The following is a 19,921-nucleotide window of genomic DNA, read 5'->3' on the forward strand; positions in this document are numbered from 1 at the left end:
TGTGTCGTGCAGCGAGGTGGTCTGCGCTGGGAACGCGCTGCTCACCGACGAGACGACGCGCTGGGCGGCTGTGGCGAGGCCTGTGCACTCGAGGCGGGCCCGATCGAGCGCGCGGGAGGTGGTGTGCGCTGCGAACGCGCTGCTCAATGACGACGCTGGGCGGCGTGCCTGTGGCGAGGCGTCGTTCGAGCAGCGCCCGACTCCGCGGCCACAACGGCGATGGGAGCCGCCGTTGAGACGCTTTGACGACGCCCGCGCGCGCCACACACACCATGTCTCGCGCCTCCACGCTCTCGGACGTGTCGACGCCGTCGCCGTCGTCGGCGCCGACGGGCGGCAAGCCCTGGGAGGTCGAGGGCCTCGCGCTCACCGGCCGCGAAGAGAAGCTGGCCAACTTCCTGTGGTCGCGCAACAAGACGGACCAGCTCGAGCGGCTCATGGCGCGGTCGCGCGCCGGCCTGTCGCCGACGACGACGTCGCCGTCGACGACGCAGTCCGGCCCGTCGGCGGGCAAGTTCCCGCCGCTCGTGCAGCGGGCCGGTTCCGCCGGCCGCGGGCGCCGGTCCGCGGAGCGGCCGCGGCCGGGCGCCGGGGGCGAGGAGAACGCGCCCGTGAACGTGCCGCGGTCGACGCCGGCCAAGGGCGACCACGTGACGCTGCGGCGGCGCGGCGGCGGCGGGAGCCGCTTCCGGCGGTCGTCGGACGACGACGCGGGCGGTAAGCGGCCGAGCACGAGCCCGTCGAACGCGGCGTCCGGCGTCGTCGTCGTCGCGCGGGGCTTCTCGTCGTCGCCGCGCGCGCGCACGGCCGACGCGTCGTCGCCGGCGGGCGGGCCGCCCGTCGCGAACCTGACGACGCGGCGGCGGCGGCCGACGGCCGCGCGCGTCGAGGTCCCGTCGCCCGACGGCGACGACGACGCGCCCGACGGCGACACCGACGCGCCGGGCGCGTCGACGTCGCCGCGCGCGCCGACGCCGTCGCTCGCCGCCGGCCGCGTCGTCGTCTCCGGGAGCCTCGCGACGGTGGCCGACGGCCGCGCCGCGCCGGCCGCGGGCCTCAACGCCACCGCGGTCGTCGACGCCGCCGCGCTCGACCTCGGCGCGTCGTCGTCGGACTCGGACACGGAGGACGACGACGTCTCATCCGACGGCGAGTCCGTCCGCCGCGGCGGCGCCGGACGCCGCGTGCGCGTCCAAGGACGACGCGGCCTGCGAACGCGCCGTCGGCGCGTGGCTCGGCCGCGACGTCGAGGCGCAGGACAACACGGCGGCCAAGTGGCGCCGCGAGTACCGCGCGGCGGCGTTCGCGGCCGAGGCCGCGCTCCAGCGCAAGGGCGAGGTCGAGGCGCGGCTCGAGGCCGTGAGCCGCGAGTACGCGGCCTACAAGGACCAGTCCCAGGCCGTCGCGAACCAGCTCGCGGGCCAGCTCAAGGACGGCCTCATGACGGCGATCCGGCGCGCGCAGGCCGCGGAGCGCGAGCTCGCGGCCTACAAGGCGCGCTACGGCGACGGCCTCGTCGCCGACGCGTCGACGCCCGAGAAGAGCCCCGCGCCCGCCGCGGCGCCCGCGCCGCCGGCGCCCGCGCCCGCGCCGCCGGCGAAGGACGACGGCGAGGTCGCGCCGGCGGAGCGCGTCGACGACGCGGGGCCCATGGCGGCGACGCCGCGGCCCGGCGCGCCCAAATCCAAGAGCAAGCTCACGGTCCACATGCCCCTCGCGCCCGCGGACGCGCCGGCCTTCTCGACGCCGTCCCGGCCCCTCCGCCGCAACTCGCTCCGCGCGTGCCGCAGCGCGAAGAAGCCGGCCCCGTGATAAGCGTCGCGACTGCGGAGCTTGACCATGGGACTTAGGGCGCGCGCGCGCGCGGGGCTAGAGGTAGGAGGCCATGTGGAAGAAGACGCCGTCGATGCCCGGGCGCGCGAGCTTGACGACGACGTCCGCGCCGTCGACGTCGCCCGCGTGCGTCTCGTAGTATTTGCGGCGGCAGAGCAGGAGCGGGAGCATGACGGCGCGGCGCCGCGCGCGCTCGCGCGCGCGTTCGACGCTTCCGAAGAGCGCGGCCCAGTGCGCGAGGGGCTTGGTGACGAGGCGCTCGGGCAGGTCGCGGCGGTAGGCGGCCTCGACGTCCGGCAGGAGCGCGGCGAGCGAGGGCTCGTCGTCGCCGAAGGCCGCCGGCAGTTTCAGCAGCTCGCCGTCGGGCCAGTCCGCGGCGCGCTCCATGGCGAAGTCGATGTGGGGCACGGACTCGTCCGGGCCGTAGGGCTCCCGGAGGCCCTGGTCCGCGTCCGCCGTCGCGACGCAGGCGCCGGCCATCATCGCGCACGCGACCAGGCCGGCGTACTGCCGCGGCGGCAGCGCGTTCTCGAAGGGCAACGCGATGGTGCGGAAGACTTCGTAGGCGCGCGGCGCGCGCGCGGCGCGCCAGCGCTCCAGGGCGCGCAGCTCGCGCGCGTGCATCGTCGCGCTCTCGACGCGCGGCGGCCAGCGCTTGACGACGCGCACGAGCTCCGTCAGGTCGTCCTCGGACGGCGCGTGGGCCATGACCACCTCGCAGCCGAAGGACACGGGCGCGACGCAGTAGCGCACCATGCACGTGCAGGATTCCTCGACGGTGGCCATGTGCACCGATGTAGCCTCTGGACGATATGGACACCAGACTGCAGGCTCTGGCAGGTCACACCGAGGCTCGTGCAACGTTAACATTAATGGGCTGCTTCAGTGCAACGTTGGCGCGCGTAATTGGCTGAACCCCACACACACACGGCTGTGGCGCAAGCTCTTATGTGGCTCCTTTTCCAGGGCTGGGAGTAGGACCACACACCCGTTCGTAGCCCTCGTCACGCTCGTTAACATATGGACGTCGTCCTCCTCCTCCGCCTCTGCGGCAGCGCCGTCTTCACGACGCTGGGCTACGTGGGCCACGCCTGGTTCAAGGCGTCGGACTACAACCAGAAGGCGCGCCACGACGAGTGGACGACCTGCGCGGGGTACACGGTCCAGGAGTTCGTCGGCGTCGCCCTCGCGACGTTCGGCTTCCCGCTGGCCTGGGTCTGCGTCGTCGGCCTCTCCATCAACGTCGCGAAGCGCCGCCGGGGCCCGCTCGGCGAGCCGCGGTTCAAGCTCCCCGCGCTCGCGGGCCTCGCGGCCGCGGCCGCGGCCGGCGCCATCTCCGCCTGGGCCGACGCGTCGGACGTGCTGCGCTGCGGCGTCGTCGGCTGCTACCGGCTGACGGACGCGGACCTGGCCGAAGCCGGCCCGTCGGCGTACGCCGTCACGATGGGCGTCTTCCTCGTCGTCGCCTGCGCCTTAATCGCCCTCCTGAACCTCAAGCTCCTCGCGACGGCGGCCCGGGCGGCCTGGACGGGGCCGAAGGTGACCGCGGGCGACGACGCGCACGACGCGCTCGTCGGCGGCATCGAGTGCTCGCTCGAGCGGTCGCTGTTGCACAGCGAGGACTACAGCACCAACCACACCAGGTCCATCCCGCTGCCGTCGCCGCGCCGCGCGAAGCTCAAGACCGTTGGATGGACGTTGTTCCTCCTCGGCGTCCTCGCGTCCCTCGCGTTCCTGACGACGGTCCTGCCCAACGGCTGGGAGGCGCTCACCGCCGCGAAGCTCAAGGCCTACGCGGCCGCGGGCAAGTCGTCGTCGAACGCGCCCGAGGGCGACGGCGCCCGCACGGCCGAGGCCTGGTTCACGACGACCTTCAAGGTCCTGAAGCCCGGCGGCGCGGGCGGCCAGGGCCGCCTCGTCGCCAAGGTCTACCCCGACGTTTTGATGTACTACGCGTTCCTCGCCGCCTTAGCCGTCGTCGCCTGCCTCGCGAACGTCTTCCCGCACTCGCTCGGGCGCCTCCTCAAGCGCCGCTTCCGCGTCCCCGGCCCCTTCGCGATCAAGGTGCCCGCGGCGAATCCGGACAACAAGGCCCGGCCGCCGCCGCCCGTCGTGCTCGCGTCCGTCGGCGGCGAGTGCTACTCCGTCGGCGTCTTGGTCGTGCTCGCGTGCTTCGCCGCGCTGCTCACGTGCTATGCGCGCTACTGGTTCGTGGACCACTGGTACCACAACAAGCCGTCGGCGAACTCCGTCTTCGAGACGCGCGCGCGCGCGACGGGCCAGCTCGCGAACCTCGGCCTCGCGCTCCTGCTCTTGCCCGTGGCGCGCCACAGCGTGCTCAACGAGGCCTTCGGCGTCGCCTGGGAGCAGGCGCTCTTCGCGCACATCTACGTCGGCTACGCGACGCTGCTGTTATTCGTCGTCCACGCGTGCTGCTGGTACAAGGTCTACGCGGAAAATAACATCTTCCCGGACGATATTCTCGAAGTGCCCATGTACTACCCGCTCAACGGCCAGCCCAAGAGCCACGGCCGCTGCGCGGACAACTGGACCGTGCCCCTCGCCACGATTACCGTCTTCGCCGCCCTGGTCTGCATGGGCGTGCTGGCGCACTACGAGGTGCGCCGGCGGAACTTCGAGGCTTTTTATTATGCGCACCACGTCTTCCTCGCCATCTACGCCACGGCGCTCTGGCACGCGGCGAGCTGCTGGTATTTCGTGCTCGGCGGCCTCGCGCACTGGGCCGTCGACCACGTTTTACGCACCTCGAAAGCCGCGGACGCGTGGCACGTGCGCGTCCTGGAGCCGCGCGCGGACGGCGTCGTCCACGTCGAGGCCGAGCCGGCGGCCGGGCGCGTCTTCGCCTACGCGCCGGGCCAGTACGCGTTCCTCGCGTTCCACGACGTCTCGTCCCTCGAGTGGCACCCGTTCACGCTCTCCGCGGCGCCCTCGGACGCGCGCGCCTCGAACCGGATCGCCTTCGACGTCAAGGCCATGGTCGTGCCCGGCGGCAAGCCCACGTTCACGGAGAAGTTGAGGACGCTCGCGAGCCGCGTCGCCGACGGCGCCGTCGACGCGAAAAGTTTGCGGATCGCGGTGGACGGGCCCCACGGCGCGGCCTTCGACGAGCGGGCCCACGACGACATTTTACTGGTCGCGGGCGGCATCGGCGTCACGCCCTGCCACGCCATCTTCCGCGAGTTGTACCGCCGCGCGGCGGACGACGCCGACGGCGCGCTCGACCCGGAGGCCGACGGCGCGCCCCGCGGGTCCGCGGCGTCGTCGGGCGGCCGCCGCGACGGGTCTCTCGTGAAGCCCGACGGGCCGGGCCGCGTCACGCTCCTCTGGGTCGTCCGCGACCGCAGCGTCCTCGAGCTCTTCGCGCCGACGCTCCGCGCGGCGGCGAACGACGACCTCGGCGGCCGCTTCTGCCTCAAGCTCTTCGTCGACAGCGAGCGCGGTCGGGACCACTGGGGCAGCGGCGACGCGCACAAGGGCATCCCCTTCGCCCACGGCCGGCCGGACTGCGTCCGGGCCATCGACGACGTCGCGCGCGGCGGCGCCGCGCGGCCCCACGTCTTCGTCTGCGGACCGCCGGGCCTCTCCGCGGCGTGCTCCGCGGCGTGCCTCGACCGCGGCGTCGACTTCCACTCCGAGGTCTTCGCGTTTTAACGGGATTTTACTTGGGGAGCAGCTTGGGCACCTGGAAGCCCTTGCCCTTGCTGAGCTTGGAGAAGAGCGTCTTGCTGTAGCCGCCGCCCTTGCGGCCCCGCGGCTTCTTCGGCGCGGCGCCGTCGTCGTCGTCGTCGCTGCCGAGCCGCGGCGACAGCACCGGCGCCTTGACGAGGCGCCGCCGCCGCGGCTCCGGCGCGGGCTCGGGCTCGGGCTCGGGCTCGGGCGCGGCGCGCGACCGCGGCGACCGCCGCGGCGACGGCGCGGCGTCGGCCGCGGCGGCCGCGGGCGCGTCGGCGTCGCCCTCGACGGAGCGGCGCGGCGACCGGCGCGGCGTCGCGTCCGCGGGCTTGGCCGCCTTCTTGGCCGCCGCCGCGGGCTTGGCCGCCGCGGGCTTGGCCGCCGCCGCGGGCTTGGCCGCCGCCGCGGGCTTGGCCGCCGCGGGCTTGGCGGCCTTCTTGGCCGCCGCCGCGGGCTTGGCCGCGCCGGGCTTCTTGGCCGGCGCCGCGGGCTTCTCGGCCGGCGCGGCGCCGTCGCCGGCGCCGTCGCCGGCGCCGTCGCCGGCGCCGGCGAGCGCGACCTGCGACTTGCGCACGGAGACGATCGCCGCGTCGCCGTCGAGCTGGACCTTGGTCCAGGCGACGTTGCGGTCGACGACGACGCCGCAGCGGCCCGCGTGCTTGCCCTCGGACACGCGGACGCGGTCCCGCACGGCGAGCTCGCCGGCCTTGGCGGGCTTGGCGGGCTTCGCGGCGGGCTTCGCCGCGGGCGCGTCGTCCTCCTCCGCGGCGACGAGGCCCGCGACGATGGCGATGGACGGGTCCTCCTCCTCCGCCTCCGCGGGCGCGGCGGCGGCGGCGGCGGCGGCCTTCTTGCCGCGCGGCGACCGCCGCGACGGCGCGTCGGGCGCCTTGCGCGCCGCCTTGGGCTTGGGCTTGGGCTGGCACCGCAGCGCCTCGTCGTCGTCGTCCTTGGACGCGGCGTGCGCGACGGCGGCGACGTTGTCCTCGTTGTCGTCCGCGAGGAGGAAGTCGCCGTCGTCGAAGCCCGGCGCGGCCGCGCCGTCGTCCGCGGGCGCGACGTACTGCTGCGTGTCCTCCTCCTCCGGCGGCGGCGCGGCCGCCTCGTCGTCGTCGTCGTCCTGGTCCTCCGGCGCGGCCTCCTTCGCCTCGGACGCCGGCGCGGCCTTGTGCGCGTCCTCCTGCGCGAGCGACGCGGCGCGCGCGGCGCGGAGCTGCTCGCGCGCCGCGCGCTTCCGCGCGGCCGCGGCGTCCTCCTCGCGCTGCCGCTTGCGCTCCTCCTTCTCGCGCTGCCGCCGGCGCTTCTCCGCGCGCTCCTCGGCCCCGCGCCGGTCCTGCGCCGCGCGCTTCTTCGCCGTGACGACCGGCTCGACGGACAGTTTCGCCGCCTCCTTGCGGATCGCCGCGACGCGCTTGGCGCGCGCCTCGTGGGCGCGCTCCGCCGCGGCCTGCTCGCGCAGGAGCGCGTCGACCTCCTTCGTGAGCTGCCGCGACGCCTTGGAAGGCTTGAATAGTTGGAACTTTTTGGCACTCATCGTCTCGAGGACGTTCAAATTTGCCGCAACGATGGGTTCGACCAGAGCGCTCCCTAATCGGGGAGCCGGCAGCTCTCTCTGAAGGCGGCCGCCGCGACGCTGCCGCGCCATGCGCCTCGACACGCGGTCCATGCCGGGCCACCTCTTCCAGTAGTACGCGCCGGGCCGCCAGGCCTTCGCGTCGCAGCCGCCGCCCTTCGCGCGCTGCGCGATCCTCGTCGGCGGCTTGAGCGACGGCATGCTCGCCTGCCCCTACGCGCCGGCGCTGACGGACGCGCTCGCGAAGGAGGGCTGGGCCACCGTGCAGCCGCTGTTGCGCACGAGCCACCTCCAGTTCGGCTTCGGGTCGCTAGACGGCGACGCGGAAGACCTCGACGCGCTCCTGGAGTACCTCGGAGACGGCGTCGAGTGCGCGCTCGTCGGCCACAGCACGGGGTCGCAGCTCGCGGCGCACTACGTCCGCAAGGGCGGCCGCGTGAGGCACTGCGTGCTCCAGGCGGGCGTCTCGGACCGCGAGACGGACGACGCCGACGAGCTCGCGCGGCGGCAGCCCCGGCTCGAGCGGGCGGCGGCGCTCGTCGCGGAGGGCAAGGGCGACGAGTTCCTGCCGCGGGCGTCGCACTGGGCGCCCATGACCGCGCAGCGCTACCTCGATTTGCACGCGGTCGGCGGCAAGGACGACTACTTCTCGTCGGATTTGAGCGACGCGGCGATGGCGGAGCTCTACGAGGGCTGGGACCGGGGCGTGGGCTGCCTCGTGGCCTACAGCGGCGCCGACGAGTACGCGCCGCCGTCCGTGGACAAGGCCGCGCTCGTGAAGCGAATTTGCGGCTTCGCGTCCGCGAACAACGCCGCGCGCGTCGTCGGCCTCGTGATCCCCAGCGCGAACCACAACCTCTCCGCGGACGCGGGCGCCGCGGCGACCTTCGTCGACGCCGTCGTCGCGTTCCTCACGGGCGGCGCCGTCGCGGGCGCCGTCTTCGATAGTAGCGGCAGGTAACGCAAGACTGAGACCAGTAAGGTTAGGACCAGCGCGGCGCGGGCGCGGCGTCGTCGCGCTGGAGCCAGGTTGCGTACGCGGCGAAGCGCTCCGCGTACTGCGGCGCGTCGCAATCGCACGAATTCAGAAAGGCCACGGACGACGCGTCGAGCAGGACCCGCGCGCAGTGGTACGCGTAGGAGCTGTCGCAGGCGTAGCCGCCGCCGCCGCCCGCGGCGGCGCCGCGCTTCCACGCGGCCAACGCGGAGGCCTGGTCGTCGGTCAGGTGGACGCAGCCGTTGCCGAGCGCGTCGGCCTCGCGCCGGAGCGCCTCGCGGACGCGGTACTTGCTAGACCAGAGCGCGTTTCCGGCCGCGGCCGCGTCGACGACGAAGACGGTCAGCGGCGCGTCGCGCCGCCAGGTGAGCGCGGCCTTCCACCTGGCGCCGGCGTGCGGGCCCTCCGGCGGGCCCTCGGGCAGCGGGCTCTCGCCGTACCAACAGTTGCTCTCGAGCCACGCTTCGCCGAAGTAGAGCGCCATGCACGTGGCCACGGCGCCGCGCCTTCCGACGTCGACCTCGCGCGCGTGCAGGACCGTCCCGCCGCAGTCCTCGATCCAGGCCCGGGCCTTGTGCGCCAGCGCGTGCGCCGTCGGCCAGACGGTGACGACGACGGCCGACGGCGACGCGCGGCAGAAGGCGAGCGCTTCTCCATCGGTGGACATCGCCATGTGTAAGGGCGCGCGTACGCGATGTGCGCGCAGCGAGCTTGCTGCTGCCAGGAGCACGGGCCAGAGCAGCGTTTGCAAGCGCATCAGAAGACACTCACGCAGGCAGTGGAGCGCATCGATGGGGCGCAGGGTGGGAGCTCGCCATGCTCTGGAGCAGTCAGGCAACTTGAACTTCAACCATGACCTCCAAAATAGACCCATCACATTAGTGGAAGACGGCGAAGGCGCCGGGGTCCTTGGCGTCGTCGTAGGGCTCCGCGGGCCGCGCGCAGAGCTTGTCCTTGTAGAAGCCCGCGCCGCGCGGCGGCGGCGTCCACTCGGGCTCGTCGTCCTGCGTCCGGAGCCGGGGCCAGTCCGTGGGCGCGAAGTAGCCGTGGGCGAGCACGGCGCTCGCGGCGAAGCGCTCCGAGGGGTCGAACTTGAGCATGGCGTTGACGAGGGCCGCCGCGTGCTTGCGCTTCACGAGCGCGAAGGGCGGCATGAACGGCTTGTACTGCGACGTCACGGCCCGTTTGAAGATGAGCGCCTGGTCCGTCGTCTCGCCCGGGAACTCGACGAAGGGCGTGGACCCGACGAGGAGCTCGTGGAACAAGCAGCCGGCGGCCCAGACGTCCGCGGACCAGTCGTGGCCGCTCCCGTTGATGATCTCCGGCGAGATGTACTCCGCGGTGCCGCACATCGTGTACGTCTTGAAGTGGGCCGTGAGCTCCGCCTCGTCGGCGTCGGTGCGGTAGTAGGGCAGCCGCTTCGCGAACCCAAAGTCCACGAGCTTCAGGTAGCCGTTCCGCGCGACCATCAGATTCTCCGGCTTGAGGTCGCGGTAGACGATGCCCCGCGCGTGCAGGTGGAAGAGGCACTCGGCCACGCAGGCGCAGTAGTGCCGCAGCAGGGAATCGCTGGCGTCGCAGAGCGGCGAGTGGTCCTCGAAGCCCGCCTCGTCGGGGTCGTAGAGCACGGACCAGAGGTCGGGCCCCTCGACGAGCTCGGTGATGAGGTAGACGTGGTCCCGGTCCTGGAAGGCGCCGTAGAGGCCCAAAATGTTGCCGTGGCGCACCGTGCTGAGCAGCTCGCGCTCGTCTCGGACGTGCGCGACCTGCTTCTTGTCGACGATGCGCCGCTTGGACATCTGCTTGATCGCGACGACGCCGTTGTCCGCCTTGGCGACCGCGTCGGCCTTGGCCTCGCCCGCGCCGTCCCTGAGCCGCGCGCGGAGCACGCTGCCGTAGGTGCCCTCGCCCAGGAGGTACTCGACGGCGAAGTCGCCGAGCGTGAACTGCGGCGCGGGCGTCGCCGGCCGGTCCGCGCCCGGCGGCGCCCGCGCGTCGTCGAGGCTCCGCGACAGCGGCGACGGGCTCTTGCGCGCGCCGGGCCGCTCCCCGAGGTGCTCCTCGAAGGTCGCCACGGCGAAGGCGTGGCCGCGGCAGCCCCCGAGGCCCGCGCGCGCCGTCGTCGCCGCGACGACGCCCTCGCAGTCGTCGCCCTTGGCGCGCCGCGCGGCCGCGCGGAGCGCGCGCACGCCCAACAACGTGCCCGGCCGGCACAGCACGACGTCGCCGTCGACGGACACGTCCTGCGTGTCGACGCCGTCGGGGAAGAGCTCGTCGATCGTCGCCGCGGCGCCGCCGCCGCCGCCGCGCGACACGAGGAGCTCGCCGTCCTCCACGAGGAAGCAGGTGTCGACCTCGCGGCCCGGCGCGAAGAGCTCGGCGCCCGGGTGGTACTTGCGGTTCTTCATGGCCTTGGCGAGCAGGTAGATCTGGCGCCGGCCGAGGCCGTTGAGCGTCGGGATTTTTCGGAGCGCGATCGCGCGTTTCGAGAGGCTCCGCGCGTCCGCGACGGCCGCGAGGGCGCGGAAGCGGTCCCGCGTCAGGCTCCAGGCGCGGCAGGCGCCGTAGCCCGCCTCGACCGTCGCCGTCGCCGTGCGCCGCTCCGAGTAGAGCAGGGCCAGCTCGCCGACGACGTCGCCCGGGCCGCAGCGGCCGAGGCACACCTCCGGCGAGTCCGGGTCGTCGTCGAAGTCGTCCGTGTCCTCGAAGCTAAAGGCCCCGCGGCCCGTCGGCGTCGACGGCCGCGACCGCTGCTGCTCGTGGAAGACGCGGCTCCGCGACACGCGGACGACGCCCGCCTCCAAGACGTAGAGCTCGTCGCCCTTGTCGCCCTCGCGGAGGAGCACGTCGCCCTCCTCGAAGGTCTCGAGCTCGAAGGCGGCGACGACGGCGTGCATCTGGGAGAACATGGTCGACCCGAGGAAGAACATGTCCGTGAGCGCGCCGGAGATCAAGGAAAACGTCGCCGCGGGCACCTCCCGGACGGCGCCGTCGTCGCCGAGCAGCCTCGCGTCGTCGCCCGTCGCCGTGGCCTTCCAGTACATGTTCCGCCGCCGCTTCGCCGTCGTCGCCGCCTCGTCCGCGATGCCCTGCGCGGTGTTGGACCGGCTCAGCCGCCGCGGCGCCGCGTGCGGCGACGGCGTCCACTCGAAGGCCGCGTGCGTGTTGCCCCGGCGCAGGGACGGCGGGCTCGGGTTCGCCGCGACCGTGTGGCGGCCCGGGTGGTCCTCGTCCTCGAGGGGCTTGAGCAGGTCGTGGATGTCCTGGAGCGACTGCATCGAGATCTTCCGGCCGCCCTTGGTGGGGACGACGGGCGACGCGGTCGTCGGGCTCCGCGCGGGCGAGCCCCAGTGGATGGGGCTCCGCGGCCGGTGGCCCGCCGACGACGCCTGGGACCCGGCGCTCGAGTGGGAGCCGCTCGGCGAGTCGGGCACCTCCGAGAGCCGCGGCGCGCCGCCGGCGCGCATCGCGTTGGACCGGCTCGGCGCCGCGCCGTCGGGCTTGAGGGACCGATGCGTCGTCTGGGGCGTCCAGAGCACGGACCCGTCGCGCGCGAACTGGCGGCCCTTGAGCTCGAAGCGGTCGATGCGGCTCTCGACGGACCGCTTGCCCGCGCGGCCCGTCGGGCTCCGGTCGCGCGACGCGCGGCCCGTCGGGCTCCGGTCCCGCGACGCGCGGCGCACGGGCGAGTCGTCGCTCCACTCGCCGGACTTGCGCGGCAGCGTCGGCGAGCAGAGGGACGCGCCGAGGCCGCGCGTCTCGATCGCGAGCGCGGGCTTGGCCGCGCCGGACGCGGCGCGCTGGACGCGCTTCTGGGCGTTGGCGTCGAAGGACTCCTTGCGCCGGTCGCCGCGCGCCGTCGGCGAGTCCTCGACGACGACGCCGCTCAGGGACCGCGACGCCGCCGGCGCCGTCGACGACCCGTGGACGGCGGCGGCCGGCGGCGCGTCCGCTCGCAGGTCGCCCGTCGACTTGTGGTTCTTGCGCTGCCCGGACACGGCCGAGCCCATGCTCCGGCCCTCCCCCGGGGCCGGGGGCCCCGAAACCGCTGGTCCTCGGCGGCCTACGCCTCGCAAAAGAGAGGCATTGCTCCGCGGAGTGGGCAGCCCGGAAGCACTTCAATGTGGGAAGGGATCCCTAGGTTGCATATTCATATTCAATAAAACTTCACCTCGAAGTGGTTGCACTGCTTTTTGGAGGCTGCGCCAGCGAGCTGAGGCGGCGCTCTCGCAGCCGACGCCATGCTCGGCCTGCGACGCTTCGCGCCGGCGCTGCTGCGGCCGGCGACCGCGACGGCGCCTGCGCAGGCCCCCGCCCGTTTTTTCCGCGCGACGCGGCCCGCGCTCGGCCTCGAGGAGTTCTACGACGCGCGGCACCGGTCGAAGGTGCCCGAGGACTTTGGCGGCGGGCGGGCCTGGGAGGCGAGCGAGCTGCGGCGCAAGTCCTTCGACGACCTGCACAAGCTCTGGTACGTGCTCTACAAGGAGCGGAACGTGCTCCTCACGGAGTCGGCGCGCGCGCGGCGCAACGTCATGCGCATCAAGCACCCGCAGCGCAAGACCGCGGTCAAGCTCTCCATGGCGCGCATCAAGCAGGTCCTCGCGGAGAGGCGGCAGGCCTACCGCGACACGGAGTAGGCGCCGCGGCCGCGGCCGCGCGCGACCTTTCGTAGGCTCGCGTTCGGCCTCGTAACGAGACGCGCTCCTTAGAGCGCTCCTTAGAACTTTTCGACCGCGACCCTGTCGCCGTAGACTGTCGCCGCCCGAAGAGTAAACAGAAGCGTGGTTATCACTCGTGCTTCGCGGAGCCCGCCCACTTCCGGGGCGGCTTGCCGTTGGGGACGAACTGGCGGACGTTGCGCGGGCTCTTGTAGGTGCGGCAGGCCATGTCCCAGTACATGAAGAGGTGGCCGTAGTTGGACGTGAAGAGCTTGTGGTGGACGTGGTGGTCCGCGGCCGTGCCGAACTTGACGAGGTCGAAGAGCGGGTCCCAGAAGTGGTGCGTCTCGCTGTGGATGAGGCAGAGCCAGTTCGCGTAGACGGAACCAAAGGCCATGTAGGTCCAGACGTTGCAGTGGATGAGGTTCGCCGTCGCGTAGAGGGGGCCGACGATCATGATCAGCGTGTCCGGCAGCGACCCGTTGAAGGCGTCGAAGAGGCGCGGGTTCGTGAAGCGGTGGTGGGGCTTGTGGCTCTCCTGATAGATTTTCGGGTGGGCCTTGTGCTCGAGGCGGTGCATGCCGTACTGGAGGCAGTCCTGGAGCAGGAGGCAGCCGAGCACCCGGGCCCAGTCGACGCCGCCCTCGAAGCCGTAGTACGCGTGCGGCATGAGGCGCAGGAGCCACGTGAGCGACAGGTAGCCGCCGATGAGCACGAAGCCCTCGGGCTGGCTCAGGTGGGTCGCGGCGCCCTCGGCGTAGTCGTACCGGCGGTCCTCGTTCGGCTGGATGAGCACGAGCGGGCCGAGGCGCGTCGACCCGCGCCACCGCGCGTACTGGTACGCGAGCACGAAGAGCTGCCCGACGACGACGGCCAGGATGCCCAGGCTCAGCCCCAGCGGGCTCGGCGTCGCCGTCGACGCCGGGTCGTAGGCGTACCACGCCGCGGGGAAGACGCTCGCGTAGCGGTCCTTGAGGAGCAGCGGCAGCGCTACGAGGCCCGTCCAGAGGCCCGCGCCCCCGAGCGCCGCGACGCACCGGTCCTTCGCCGTCATCGTCGGCGCCGCGGGGATCTTCGCCTTCACCGCCTCCGTCTGCTGCGCGCCAAAGTCCGGCGTCTTGCACATCTCGGCGGTCGGGGGCGGCGCGGCGGGCCGGGGCGGCGCGGCGCGGCGAGCTGAGGCGCTGGGGTCGGGCGCTTCGCGACGACGGTCGGTGGCGCCGCCGCACGGGACGCGCTGGTGGGCTCGAGGCGGCCGTGCACGGGCGTGGAACGATGCGCTCGGGCGGCCAGCGTGGCGCGATGGCGGGCTTGTGGACGCGCCGTCTCAAAGACCCCCGGCGAGGGCTGCCCAACGCTCATCGTATCGAGGGTGGGAGACACTGTTCCGGCGCCGCGCCGGCGCTTGCCACCGCCGCCACCATGGGGACCTCGACGAAGGACGCCATGGCGGAGTCGAAAAGAAAATCCATGGCCATGCTCAACAGCATCGAGGACCAGGACCCCGAGGAGGCGCTGCGGCGGTACAGAGAACAGACGCAGCTCAACAAGCCGAAGGACGGGAAGCGCGTGTCCCTCATGGACCGCCAGTCTTCCGGCGGCCAGCAGGGCGGGGACGCCTTCAAGCAGTCGGAGCGCATCATCCGGAGCACGGCGGCCATGACCGACGGCCTCAAGGCCCGGCGGAGCAAGTGCCAGGACGAGATCGACGCGGACCGCGAGGCCCTCAAGATGCTCGAGAATCAGCTCCAGGAGTTCCAGCGCAAGTACGACATCGTCGCCGCGTCCTACGACGTCCGCGTCGCCGAGCGCGACCGGCTGCGGGGCGTCCTGGAGACGTCCAAGGCGAAGACGGACCAGCTGACCGTCGAGTGCTCCGAGTGGCGCGCGAAGAACCTGCGGGACACGGACCGGCACACGAAGCGCCTCGCGACGGAGACGCTGCGGGGCGCCCGGGGCTTCGGCTGCGACCCGGGCACGACCTGCACCGTGCGGGAGGCCCTGAGCCGGACGCGGTCGGGCGCGTCGCTCGCCGCGTCGCGCAAGATGGGCAAGTCCGCGGCGTCGCTGCCCCACCTGCCGGGCTCCGCGGAGGCGGCCATGGCCAACCTCCTCGCGACGGCGACGGCGTCCGCGAAATCGCTCAAGGCGTCCAAGAGCGCGCTCCTGTGATACTCCTCCTCCCCCCTGTGCCCGTAAGACAAGGTCGATCGCTTACGCCGGGAGCTCGCTCGACGTCGCGCTCGGCGGCTCGCGGAAGCTCTCGGCGTGCTCGTGGGAGCCGCAGCAGCCCCGGAGGCGCCGGAGCCACGCGTCGCGATCGTCGTCGGACTCGCAGGAGAACTCCCAGCGCGCGCCGCCGTCCTCGACGACCGCGAAGCCCGGCGCGTAGGCCCGCAGGCGCCCCCGGCCGTCCCAGGCCTCCGCGCGGGCCACGCGCACGTCCGTGACGCCGCCGTCGTCCGCGAGCGCGAGGCGTTCGCAGGTCAGCGTCGCGGCGTACGTATGAAAGCCCGCGTTGAGCTTCAGGACCCCGGACGAGATGCGGCGCCCCCGCAGCGCGCCGCTCATGAGCGGCGTCGGCCGGAAGGCCGCGTGGGAGTTGCGCGAGATCGCGCGGACCCAGTCCGCGACGTCGTCGTCGCTCGCCGCGCAGAGCTCGAGCTCGTAGGCCTTGTCCCGGAGCTTGACGACGAAGGCGTGCCGCGTCGGCCCGTCGGCCGCGTCGACGGGCGCGCAGGTGATCGTCTCGCCGCTGAGCATGACGCTCCGGAGCATGCGGCCGCCCTCGCGGTCGCGGTACGTCAGGGCCTGTGTGGAAACCAACCACTGGTTTGGGTGGTCCTGACCAAACTTGAGAATTCTCCAGCTCGGTCATATCGAAGTCGATTCGGCTGATTTTTGGACGAATCGATTGCCCTTTTCAAGTTCTCGAAGCCCAGCCGAAGAGATTGTGTCAAAACATTCGAATACGCTCACATTGAAGTCGGATTGAATATTTTGGTTTCCACACAGGTCAGGGCCCCGTCCGCGACCTCGAAGAACCGCGTCGTCCAGTTCTTCCGCACGTGGCCGCGCTTCTGGAGGAGGCCCCGCTTCTCGAGCGCCGCGGGCGCGGCGCCGGCGGGCGGCGGCGCCGGCGGGGGCGCGTCCGGCGGCTTCGGCGCGGCGCCGGAGCCGGCCGCCTTCTCTTCCCCCAGCGCGAAGCGCCGCGCGAGCTGCCGCGAGCCGCGCCGCAGGGCGACGATGCCGCCGAGGACGAGCGCGGAGACGGGCGCGGCCACGGGCCACTCGTACTCGAACCACGCCAGACAGACGACGGTGCAGAAGAAGGAGTAGACGCCGAACAGAAACAGGCGCACGACGCGGTCGTGCTCGTCGCGCATGCCTTCCAGCGCCCGCGCGACGCTGCCCTCGGGCCCGCGGAGCGCGAGGCCCGGCCCGAGCATGGACGCGAGCGTCGAGAGGCAGACGACCAGCACGTTCGCGCAGAGGCTGCCCGTCGCCGCGACCATGTAGGCGACGGACGTCGCGTGCAACTTGCTGTACTCGCCGATCTGCTCCGCCTCGAGGCCGAAGACCATGAACACGAAGCCGGCGAGTAGAGCCGACACCGTCGCCATGAGCGTGAAGTTGTCCTTAAAGTGCGTGATCTCCGCGTACTGGACCTCGAGCACCTGCTGGCTGTCCTGGCCGTGGATGAGGCGGATGTTCCGCTTGAGCATGATGCCTCACGCCACGAGCGCGGTGTCCGAGGAGTCCCCGCGAGCCTCGGCGCGTCGCGCTCCTCTCGAGAGCGTCACGTTCTGTTTGATGGCGCTGGGGATGCCTCACGCCATTGCGAGGAGGCAGCCCCTACATACACAAAGTTTACCTTCATCGCCGACATATTTTGCCACTCCGATGGCCAAGAGTTTTATAGCGTGAGCACACACCGATGGGCGCCAAAAGCGCGATGCGCCGCGGCCCCAGCCCGTCGTCACTCGTGACCTTCCTCCTCGTCGTCGCCGGCGCCTACGTCGGCTACGCCCTGTGCTGGCAGACGTCGCCGCCGCCGCCGGCCCTCGACTACGCGGACCGCGTCGCCGCCTACTGCTCGGCGCCCGTCGACGCCGGCGACGAGGGCGGCGAGGGCCTCGTCGCGGCGACGGTCGTCGTCCGCCACGGCGCGCGGTCCGCGATCCACGACCCGCCGGGGACGGGGCGCGCGGACGTCTTCGACTGCTCGCTCCCCGCTCGCGTCGCGGCCGTCGCCTCGCGCTGGCCGCGCGCGAAGCGCTTCCGGGCGGCGACGCGCGGCTGGCACCGCTGCGCCGAGGGCCAGCTCGTCGCGCGCGGCTACGACCAGCACCTGCGGCTCGGCGCGTTCCTCCGGCGCGCCTACGGCGCCGCGGACCGCGCGTGGACGGCGTCCGCGCGGGCGACGGACTACGCGCGCACGCGCGCGTCGGCCGCGAGCCTGCTGACCGCCTTCCTCGACGACGCCGCCGCCGCGGACGTGTCGGCGCGGTCCGACCCCGCGACGGAGCCCATGTTCGGCGTCGAGGGCGAGGACGGGCGGGGCCTGCCCTGCGCCGCGGGCGCGGCCGCGGCCCGGGCCCAGCGCGCGGCCTGGGCGACGCCCGCGGCCGACGCCGCGGCCATCACCGCCGCGCTGCCGACGCTGCCCGGAGATTTCCGGCCCACGGAGGTCGCGGACGCGGCCTACTCGCGGGCCTGCGAGCTCGCGAGGCCGCTCTGCGTCGCCGGCGACGAATGCCTCGCCGGCGACGCCGCGAACCGCGTCTTCGACGCCGCGGACCGCTACTACGCGGCCCGCTACGGCGGCGCCGCCGGCGGCGCGCTCGCCGCGCGCCTCGGCATGCACCCGCTCCTGGAGGAGATCGTCGCGGGCTTCCGGCGGACGCTCGCGGCGGAGGACGCGGACGTGCTGCGCGTCTTCGCGGGCCACGACACGGTCGTCGCGCCGCTGCTGAGCGCGCTCGGGGCCTACGACGGCGTCTGGCCGCCGCTCGCGTCGCGCGTCGTCTTCGAGCTCTACGAGGGGCCCGCGGTGCGCGTGCTCTTCAACGGCCGCGCCGTCTCCGTCGACGGCTGCCCGCCCGCGCCCCGCTACTGCCCCCTCGGCGCCTTCGAGGCCGCCGTCGCCGCGCTCCTCGGCGGCGCGCCGACTTTCGAGGCCGCGTGCGCGGCCTAGGAATGTCTGTTTTTTTATTTTCGAACAAAGGCGGTTTACGGCGAATGGCTAATTTTGAAACGCTGCAGGCTGCGAAAGCCTCGCGTTTTGGGGGTCCTTCAGGTGAAGGAGAGGACGGAGACGAGGTCCGCGTAGGCGTCCGCGGCGCCGCGGTCGTCGTCGCCGCCGCGGTCGTCGTCGGTGGCGAGGCCCGGCAGGCAGGCGACGCCGCAGTGCTCCGTGTCGATGATCGCCGCCGACATCGGGCTCCGCGGCGGCGACGCCGTCGACCCGGCCGGCGACCCCGCCGGCGAGCTCGCGCGGACGTCGACGACGTCGAAGCCGTCGGCCGAGACCTCGCAGGACGGCGCGAGCCCCGGCGGCGACGCGTCGCCGGCCGCGTCGTCCTCGCCGCCGTCGTCGAAGCGGAGCGGCTCCGCGGCAAGACCGTCCGGCGGGGCCGCCGGCGGCGACGCGCCCGTGGCCGCGTGCTTGTGGTGGCGGTTGAGCGAGAAGAGGTCGAGGACGTGGGAGAACGAGTCGTTGATCGACGTCCGCCCCCGCCGCGCGGCCTTGGCCAGGTCGTCGCTGAACACGGACCCGGAGTCGGCGATGCGCGCGATGGACAGCGAGCCGTTGCCGTGCTTTGGCCTACTCGACACGGGCGACACGGCGCCGGCGTCGTTGAAGCCGTCGCGCGCGAGCACGTGGTACGCCGCGGACACGTTCGTCGGGAAGACGAGGAAGAGGAAGACGCCCGCCATGATCACCGAGGGCACGACGATGCCCGCCGAGAGGAGCACGTGGCGGTAGAACTCGCGCGACGACGGCGAGTCGTCGGACGTGTCGACCTTGCGCGCGAGCGTCACGAGGAAGATGACCGTCAGGAGGAAGGCGCACGTCTCGCCGATCGTGTTGTCGTGCTCCTCGACGAAGGGCTTCGTGTAGTTGATGAGGTAGAGGAAGCAGATGGACACGAAGAGCGCGACGAAGAGCTGCGCCGCCTCGCCCCGGGCGATGAGCACGATGAACCCCGCGAGAAACAGGCGCCGCCCGCAGTCCACGGGCTCCCAGAACCAGGCGTGCGGCTTGTACTCGCGAAATAAGAACTCGAGGGGCTCGAGCTCCTTGAACTTGTCGCGCATGCGCTGCTGCTGGAGGATGATCGCGTCCCTCAGATTCGTCAGCAGCGTCGTCGTCGTCTCCTCCGGGTTGTGCTCGATCTCGCGCGCGAGGAGCGCCGTCAGGCCCACGAGGCGGTGCCGCGCGTCGATGAAGGGCCGCGGGCTCAGGTCGAAGCGCAGCCGCCACAGCAGCACGAAGAAGAAGAGGGGGATCGCCGGGTAGATGGCGCAGCAGAGGCCCGCGTAGACGACGACGCGCTGCCGCTCCGCCGAGTCGCAGCGCACGCGGCTGTCGACGGTCATGACGTACGCGTAGCGGTGGTCGCTTTCGTCGTAGTCGAAGCGGTCGCAGGAGAAGGTCCAGAAGATGAACACGGAGATCGACGGGAAGACGAGGTAGAGCAGCCCGATGGACGCGCCCGTCGCCGCGGGCCGCTTGAGGCCCCGCGCCCACAGCGTCGACAGCCACAGCAGCCCGATGACCGCCAACGGCCAGAGCGTCGCCGCGTGGAGCCGCGACTCGAAGGTGCCCAGCGCGCAGTTGAACGGGAAGGAACGCGACGGCGTCGAAGTTGACGAAGACAGAAGCGCCAGTAGTTGCTGAACATCGTCGGGAACTTGCCGTCCAGGTTCAGCTCCATCGCCGCGCAGATCTGGCAGAACGCGACGACGGACTTGATCTTCGGCCGCACGTAGTTCCAGACCCTGCTCTTGTAGTCCGTGCTTTCGAGGGACACCTGGAGCGGGTCCAGCTTGCCCTTGGTCTCCTTGAGGAGCCGGTGGCCCACGGCGAGAATCCGCATGACGTGCGCGCGGCGGTACCGCATCGCGCAGGCCCCCATGAGCGCCAAGAAACGCCAGCACGCC

At 72.6% G+C, this 19,921-nt stretch overlaps 2 protein-coding genes across 2 annotated transcripts; both read right to left on the bottom strand.

Moving 5' to 3' along the window:
• Nucleotides 1-9,325: 9,325 nt before the first annotated feature.
• On the bottom strand, nucleotides 9,326-9,907 carry AURANDRAFT_10482 (hypothetical protein; the record flags this gene model as incomplete). The annotated part of the gene is made up of 1 exon (XM_009040143.1): nucleotides 9,326-9,907. A coding segment is annotated over one exon (582 nt), but the record flags the coding sequence as incomplete, so codon positions are not given.
• Nucleotides 9,908-12,884: 2,977 nt separating this feature from the next.
• AURANDRAFT_65073 (hypothetical protein) lies at nucleotides 12,885-16,479 on the bottom strand (the record flags this gene model as incomplete). The annotated part of the gene is made up of 4 exons (XM_009040142.1): nucleotides 12,885-13,880; nucleotides 14,620-14,650; nucleotides 14,973-15,565; nucleotides 15,766-16,479. The coding sequence occupies 4 exons, from the start codon at nucleotides 16,477-16,479 to the stop codon at nucleotides 12,885-12,887; spliced, it is 2,334 nt and encodes a 777-aa protein (XP_009038390.1).
• Between the last annotated feature and the right edge of the window lie 3,442 nt (nucleotides 16,480-19,921).

Source organism: Aureococcus anophagefferens (assembly GCF_000186865.1).
Source record: "Aureococcus anophagefferens unplaced genomic scaffold AURANscaffold_13, whole genome shotgun sequence".
Lineage (NCBI taxonomy): Eukaryota > Pelagophyceae > Pelagomonadales > Pelagomonadaceae > Aureococcus > Aureococcus anophagefferens.